The following is an 8680-nucleotide window of genomic DNA, read 5'->3' as shown; positions in this document are numbered from 1 at the left end:
AAAATGAGCAGCACAAGGAATCACTATTGTGGTAACCAGATTTGAAGTAATTTTCTATTTCAAAACAGATTGTTTAAAAGGGACAACACAGGATGTGAGAAGTGATGAGAAGGGAAAGAAGACAATAAAAAAATACTTCACATACTATTTTTAGTTATCTTGGATGTTCTTTCTATGTGTTACTTTACACTAAGATGTGGTGGAGGGTAACCAAGTACCTGATGAAGTAAAGTTTCCTTGTAACTTCTGAGAGGGAAGGAGGGAAAGTATATATGCAGGTTAAAGATGTAAGAAACATAACAATCAATGTTAGGTATTCTATTTAGACCCTAATTTAGACATGCTTATAAAAAAACCCTGTGAGACCAGTTGGGAAACTTAACACTGGGTATTTGATATTATCTTGTAAGGTGTGATAGATGGTGCTTTTTAATAAACTTAAAAAAGTTTATTTACAGATGAGTTGCTGGGATGTCTGGGGTTTGTTTCAAAATAATGGTGGGGGTGGTGGATGAGAATATAGATGAAATAAGTCTGCTTATATCTGGATAATTTTGGAAGCTGGGTAATGAGTGAGTGGGGGATTACAGGATTCGTCTGTACTTATGTATGTTTGCAAATTTTCTTACATTTAAAAAATGTACTGGGAGTGATTTTGACTTTAAATATGCCTAATCATTGAAAATACTATCTACCATAATTCATCTGCAGTATTTTCTGTGCACAAGTTGGGAAGGGTGACTACAGACCCTAGCAAGAGGAAGGTGATTATATCCCTTTGAAAACCTAACTACAGATGACAGAAAGAGATAAGAAAATCACTCATTCTTTGGTAAGTGACATATATTAAAGTGGAATGAAAAATGTAAATTTTTAACATATCCCACTATTTTTTTAAACATCTTTGAGTACAACTGCTCTACAATGGTGTGTTAGTTTCTGCTGTATAACAAAGTGAATCAGCTATACATATACATATATCCCCATATCTCCTCCCTCTTGCATCTCCCTCCCTCCCACCCTCCCTATCCCACCCCTCTAGGTGGCCACAAAGCACCGAGCTGATCTCCCTGTGCTATGCGGCTGCTTCCCACTAGCTATCTATTTTACATTTGGTAGTGTATATATCCCACTTGTATATAGAATTTGCTTATTTATACTTTCACCCAATTTTTAAGTTAGAGTAATGTACTAATACTTAATAACCCAAATCTAACATTACTACATGTTCTAATAGAAGAACAGAAAAGATTAGGTTTCTAAGACAGCATATTTCAGTCCAGAAATATATGAGTATTGGAACTAGGACTGGTTTGATATTGTAAATCATTTCTAATTACACAGAAAGGATGCAGAATGTAGTGTTTGCTTTTAGTTTATTAATTTATTTCTCAGGAATCTTTGACTTTCCGAATATGTTCTGTTTGGAGGTACGATGCATGCATAGCCTTTTAAAATGCCTTTGTACAATCTCGCCTGAAAATAATTAAACTCACAACATACACAGAAATCTAAGAGAGACATGGTATTTACAAGATTTAATAAGTTCTTGCTGTTTTAGGGAAGAAATTGAGCAAATCTTTTACAGTGGGGAAACATGGACAACTGGGTGTCATTATAAACAAGAATTCAGAATTGTTCAGTGTCAAAGCCACTTTTCATGGCTTTAGAAATTAACATTGAGTCGTCATCCTATTAATCTCTGAATGCTCAAGCCATGCAGAATCTACTTGTATTAAATATTTGGGGACGCAAATAACAGAAAAAAAATACGTCTGGTGAATGAAATCATCATCAGAATTAACTTTTACAATAAGAAAATACTGTTAATAATTCTTTCAAAAAGATACAGTAGTGGTGCAACAGACAGTGCCAAATTTATTTTGATTTTTTTTTTTTTTTTTTTACTTGTTGACAGTTTGCTTTATTTATTTATTTATTTTTGGCTGTGTTGGGTCTTCGTTTCTGTGCGAGGGCTTTCTCTAGTTGTGGAGAGCGGGGGCCACTCTTCATCGCGGTGCGCGGGCCTCTCACTATTGCGGCCTCTCTTGTTGCGGAGCACAGGCTCCAGACGCGCAGGCTCAGTAATTTTGGCTCACGGGCCGAGTTGCTCCGCGGCATGTGGGATCTTCCCAGACCGGGGCACGAACCCGTGTCCCCTGCATCGGCAGGCAGACTCTCAACCACTGCGCCACCAGGGAAGCCCCTATTTTGATTTTAAAGTAACATTTCAATTGTCATTTTTCTCTACGGATATACAGACACACACTTTAACAACTCGTTCAAAGTCTGAACAGTGATTACAATATTAAAATAAATCAATTTAAACTATAAGGGGACATCTTCACATTCCAGGGTACATCACTGATATTTCAAAGGACAATTTTTCTATGCCTTATATTCTTGCTTTTTGTTTATACTGTCAAAAACATTACAATTAATTACCTTTTAAAATACTATATAAAATCGAGTTGCCACAGAAAGTTGGAATATGAACCCCCTAGATAACTGGGACAAAGCAGTGTCAAAACTGAAGGAAACATTGATCTCTTTTATAATAAGTACTAAAATTGAGACCAGCTCCTTAAAAATTATTAAAGTCATCACACTCCGATTTTTTCAGGGAAATAAACAAATTAGCAACACTTCCCCCACCATCATTAATCTGCTCTAAAACTACCTTTTCTACAATGCATTTCTTCTGTTTATTTAAATTGCCGCGCCTCTGTACTCTCTCAAACAAGGTCATTATTTGAAACATTTTACAATGCTTAGAAAGTTTCTGACTCCTTTTTTACCACTTTTAAGAACTACCTCAAAATGTAAGGGGCAATGTACTTTAACAAAATGACAAAGGTGCTTTCTACAAACCCAGTTTACAAAACAGTGAAATAATGTAAAATGTACAGTCAGCTCTCTGTGTTCCCAGATACATCAATCAAACTGGTTGTATTTTAAGAAAAAAACTTTTTTTTACTAGAAACAAGAAGTGCACCAACTGATCCTAAAAGCACAGGCACCTCAGCAGCCAGATCCTTTTGAAAAGGCATCTTGAAAGTTGACTGAATTCTTATTCAAACTTGTCATAGGCAAGAAGTAGTCTACGTATGGGACACAGTTAAATATATCAAATTTATCAGTGTCAAATAATTTTGCTTATTTTAAAAACTGAATACAGCCTATGTTGGCGTATGAAACTTGTGCACAACCAGAAATGAACATATACAAAACTTCCTTAAAAATCAATCTCTGATGTCTCAAACCCCACCCTCTACACCTATCAAATAGACTGATTTCTCATTTTTCCTGGCAGGTGAAAACAATGATTTACTAGATATATCACCAAAGGACTGGAACCATGCATCTACTGTGTGATAACAGTTCAGTAATCTGGATGTATGTTCATGCAGTAGTTTTAAAGTCATCTACATGGTTTTAATAAAGCATCAAACGGTTTTCTTACATGCTACTTTCATTCTCAACTGACAACTGCCAAGTTAATTGCTGCCACTTCAGCATATCACTAAGAATACTGGGTAAACCTTTAGCTAGAACATCAAGCAATATATGTATTTTTCCCCTAAATTGTTACTTAATACCAAGTGGGGTTGACCATCACTAAAGAGATATGAAACCGTACAAAGGCAAAAGCATCGGCGTATTACAGAACAGTAGGACTGATAGACTTATTGGAGACTGACAGACACCAGTGCTACTACAAAAGCCTTTAAAGAATGAATGCTGTTTTCAGGTCAATGCTTTTAAGCCCATCTGCTTTCTCACCTTTATTTTCACAGTTTTGCCACAGTTGTTATATGAGAGATGTTTTATCAGTGTAATTACATAGCCACGCTGACTTTGTGAGACAAGTAGATATTCTTTAGGACATTTTCCACATATGAAAAGTTTTCAAAGCTGCAGGTACAGTGTGAAATTATGAATTTGATGATAAGCTATGATAAGTTATTACGCCTTTGGTTTCATTATGCTATTAAGTGCAGCTTGTTTTTCCAGATCTGCCAGAGATTACTGCTACATTAGCATACAATGACAGCTTGAAGCTTGTGTGTGTGAGATACAGGGAGAGAGAGGAGAGAGAGGAGAGAGGAGAGAAGGGAGACGGCTGGTATGGGAGAGTATATATACTCCTCAGGTTATAACCTGAGGTAAAATCCTTTAGGATTAGGAAACCTACCAATTTTATTGCTGTTTATATTGACCCAAATAGGGGGAAGATTCCAAAATCCAATTTTGAGCTTGGAAGAAAAGTCAACGATGGTAAAGACCTTAATTCAGTGTCCTATTAATAATTTTCTAGTGGTGCACTTTAGTAAGTCAAATGATTTTATATGTCTTCAGTTATTTACACCCTAAAGTTCTAGTTTCATAAATAAAGAGTGCTTTAGTATCACCTGAACTGTCTGAACAAACTCAATATCATCTCTGAATACAGTATTGTTACATTTAAAAAGTTCTTAGTTTCAAAGTCCGTTGTATTCACCTTTCTCTCAGTCGTTATTTCTTGACTAGCCTTCTCTTCCTCCCCAAATAACGCAGAGCGTGCAACTTTATGATATTGGCCAACTATAATTTTCCTCACACTGTTTTGTTAACATATGTGCAAATATATCTTTATTGAACAACTAATATTAATTTTTTTCAGCTAAATTAGGATTATGGCACAAAGTATTATCTGTGCTGTAAACATCATGGACTCATCACAAATTGGAAGGAGGGGGAAAGGCTCTAGGGACTGCAAACATTTCTTATAGAACCACAGCTGAGCTCAAGATTCCAAGTGGATTTTGGAATGGATTTACATTCAGCATACATTCACTGTGCTACTGGCGAAGCGCAGTTTTACGAGAAGGTCATTCATAAAATCAAAATTTGTAAGGACTTGTTGGTTATTTTAAAAACCAGTGGCCTAATAAAAGCATGCAGTAACTTAAAAAATATATTACGCGGCGTAATTAGGTCTTAGTTACCAGTGTTGGTATAGCTTGATGAATCACTGTACAAGCAAAAGGGATCTTATTACCTCTGATTGTACTTTCGAACAAAGGGCACAATATGCCTAATTCCTGACTGCTACAAATCACATTTTAAAACATTTTGTTTGTGTGTTTGAAATTACCCCTGAAAAAAGCAGCAATTACAAATACCCTTGTTATTTTGCCCCCCCCAGGAAAACATCCTCTGGTTGCTTTTCCCTGTCCTTCTCTTCAGTAGGAAGCAACAGGAAGAAGCCTGGGGAGCCTGGGTTTTCCAGAGAGCTGTGACCAGGTAAGTCTGCTCTGGCAATTCACAGTTTGTCTGCATAAACTGTAACATGTCACATCATGAATCAAAGTTCTAGTTTATAAAATAAGGGTAACTTATTTTATAAGTAACTTTAACAGCAGTAACTTTAACAATTGGGGTTGCACAGAAGAGCTCTTGACTTCTCTGTGTACATTCTTTCAGGAGTGAATCCTTTCCCCATTTCAAGTATCCCTTTCCATCTCTAACTCTGCAATGAGTTAAGAAAGGGGGAAAAAAAACCCTCCCCGTTTTTCCTTTATTGAGCACAAGCGGCTGCATTGTCACCCCCTCCCCCCACCATGTTATCTGAAATGAAAAGGCTGGGCAGATGAACAGATTCCCCAGGTTTCCTTTTCTTCTAATGGGCGCTCAAAGCTTCACTCTCAACCTAGTGCAGACTGTTGGGAATTCAAGTGTACCGTGGCATCTCACACTGCTCACAGCGATTTAGTGCGGGGTGGTTCAGAAAGGTGCAGCTATCACAATTCCATGGAGCCCCTTCATAGTCTTCGTCTCGGGGTTGTGTCCGAGGACTCTGCTTGGAGCTACTTGGATGCTCTGAGAGAAGTTAGGAATAAAAGAGAGAAAACAGAGTGAATTTTTTTCTAAGTATAATCCAAACGGAAATTCAAAATTACCCCCCAAAAGCAAGGAAAGTGGTATTGTGAAATGAGAAAGCCAAGTAGTATACATAGCTACTAGAAACGCAGAACTAAATAGTAAGTTTATGATATATTTTCTACTTTGTTCTCAACAATTTACTTTTTTCCTATAAGAAGTAGATAGAAGTCCAGCACAGACTACCTTCCAAGTTAATCCTCTCTCGATAGTGGACAGTTATGCTATATTCCAGCCAAGTGAAAACAATGAGAAATGTTAACTAGCATGTTAAATTACTTCTGAAGTTTTCCCTCATAACTTCGGCCCACCCACGACTCCCACCCCCCCATAGTACTAGTCATACTATATCAAACATTGATTAAATGTGTGCCTTCTTCCGTGAGACTTTCAGCTCCACAATATGCATGTCTTTAATCATAATGACTTATAAGTGGTGTGACAGTTCATAAAAACATTCTATCATACGGGGGGACGGGTATGTCGATCCTTTGGTATCATTAGTGGCCACGCAATTCTTTGAGAAATTAAAAATAGCTGTCCCTGTTTTTACAGATCAGGTTTTTCCAGGACCAGAGGTGTAGCTCCAGGAACAATCCTCTACCATTCCCAAATCCCCAGAACCTCCCCTATTTATCTTAAGAGACTTGTAGTAGTGGGGGGTGGGGTGGATCTGGCCTTAAGGAACAAAGTCCACCTAGGAGAAGCTTGCATTTCTCCTCCTATGCCTTTGAGATGCCGAAGTTCTACCTGGTCTACTCCAGGAATGCTTATCTAGGCCATTTTTAAAATGCAAATTTCAAAGGTGACTAACTAACTCTCATCAACAAGAAAAAATAAACGGGCGCCAGGTAATATGGAACTTGGCTTGTCAAGGACAGATACAAATCTTAAGTGTCTTCTCTATAAATATTAGTAAAAAAGGTTTAACCATCTAAATAGGTGATCTTGATTTGTTCAATCTGCCAGAAACCCAATTTGAATGCAAACTCTTTTGTAAGTGGTGGGTTTCATATTATTGTAACTGGTTCGTGGCTGACATTTTGGCATGGGAAGTACTGGGTCTCTGTTTGCGTGTTTGGATGTATAATATATGTTGATTTTGGTAGGTAATACCACATACTTACAGTCTATAAAAGAGCTCTATTTAATTGGCTTCAATGAAATTAAGCACTTATATAAATACTCAGAAATATAAAAGAAAACAAACCAAATGAATTTCAGGACCATGATCTAGGATTAATTTTAATGAATGAAAACAAGTTTAAGTTTGTTGCTTTAATGAATACAGACCATAGAGTCATCAATCAACATGAACTTTTATTGTACCTAGGTTACCTAGAAGTCAAATAAGATGTTATTATTCCTGTTGCAAAATTTGTCGGCAAGAAAATAACTTGATATGATGAAACTTTAAAGGTGAATGAGAGTTTTTAGGTGAACTCTTTAGGAATAATGTTTTAGGACTGCCTACACAGAACAGTTTCTCCGGATTTTTGGTAACTTTTGAAACTGCTAAATTAAGCAGTGGGAATTCACTGAATATTCGGATCATTTCCAAATAAGATACTAGAACATTAACTGCTAAACAAGTCTGTTTGTTTGAGTTCACTGGACATGTCTTGGGACCCACTAAAGAAAGAAACTAATTAGGTTATTAAAGAAAGAAACTAGGTTATAGGATATGTTCACAGTTTGTCATACCAGCATTATCCTGATTGGCAAACAGTTCATAATTACTTCTTAGCTTTTGCTACAAACCAAGGCTTTAAGGTTAAGAATTCTAATTAAAATATGTAAGTAAAAGTACTAAAAACTAATAAGGAAAAACATCTTTGTATGCAAGGAAAAAGAAGGTGCATAAGGAATGAAAATGTGTTTTGTTACGGGAATAGAAAGTAATTGTCAAAAAGCTGGTTATTTCTAAATGGGAAAGAAAAGAAGGGAGAAATTAATACGAATATAGAAAGTGGTAGAAGGTTTGTGAGAAAAAAGAATCTTTAGAAAGGAATTCTATGGGTGGTCAGGACTAAGATTAAATTTGAGTTTGGGAAGGAGACGCAAGAGGGAGGAAATCGTAAAAGAAAAAATTTAATTGAATATAGACTTTAATGTTAAAGGGAAAGTGGTGCAAAACCTGAACTTGTTATCTCTCTGTTAAGAGTACAAAGTTTTCTTATAATATTAATCTGCTTTTGATAACATATTGTAAAGTCCAGAACTTTCAAGTTCAAGTTGTTTTTTATTTATTTACGTGGGCTTGTTTTCTAGATACTATTATTTTTAGAGGAATCTGTCCCATATGGTGGCCACTAGAAATGCAGCCACTCTGAATTGAGATGTGCTCTAAGTGTAAAATATACAGCATATTTGGAAGATTTAGTATGAAAGAATGTAAAATAAAATACCTCACAAATTTTATATTGATTTCACAGTGAAATGTTATTTCACTTTTACTTCAGCTAATAGAAAATTTTAAATTATGTACGTGGCTTCAACTGTTATTTCTATTGGACAGCACAGCCTTAGAAACTCAGTAGAGTAATTTCTTAAGGGAAAAAAAAGGTTGGCCTTTACTTACGAGAACTCTACATGGGTTAACACGTGTGTTTGGACATTTTGCACAAACTCCAGACACACAAGTACAAACCATCTGCAGCTGCTGCCTGGGTGTCATGGATGTCCTCCTGTACTCTGGAGGTCACGCTAATTCTTCGGGCTTTCCTCTCAACTGTGCAGGTATCTGATGAGTCTGCAT

At 36.4% G+C, this 8680-nt stretch overlaps 1 protein-coding gene across 2 annotated transcripts in view; it reads right to left on the bottom strand.

Annotated features, from left to right (window-relative positions):
- Window positions 1-1396: 1396 nt before the first annotated feature.
- Window positions 1397-8680, bottom strand: part of TAB3 (TGF-beta activated kinase 1 (MAP3K7) binding protein 3) — a 108206-nt gene continuing 100922 nt past the window's right edge. For both annotated transcript variants that reach the window (XM_081222363.1, XM_081222362.1), the window contains 2 exons: window positions 8573-8674; window positions 1397-5862 (listed from right to left, as the gene is read on the bottom strand). In XM_081222363.1, coding sequence (XP_081078489.1) covers window positions 5714-5862; window positions 8573-8674 — 251 coding nt within the window. In that variant the 3' untranslated portion in view covers window positions 1397-5713. The remainder of the gene's footprint in view (window positions 5863-8572; window positions 8675-8680) is intronic.

Source organism: Mesoplodon bidens (assembly GCF_964165515.1).
Source record: "Mesoplodon bidens genome assembly, chromosome: X".
In the NCBI taxonomy this organism is placed as follows: domain Eukaryota; kingdom Metazoa; phylum Chordata; class Mammalia; order Artiodactyla; family Ziphiidae; genus Mesoplodon; species Mesoplodon bidens.
This window is presented reverse-complemented; position numbering and strand designations above follow the sequence as displayed.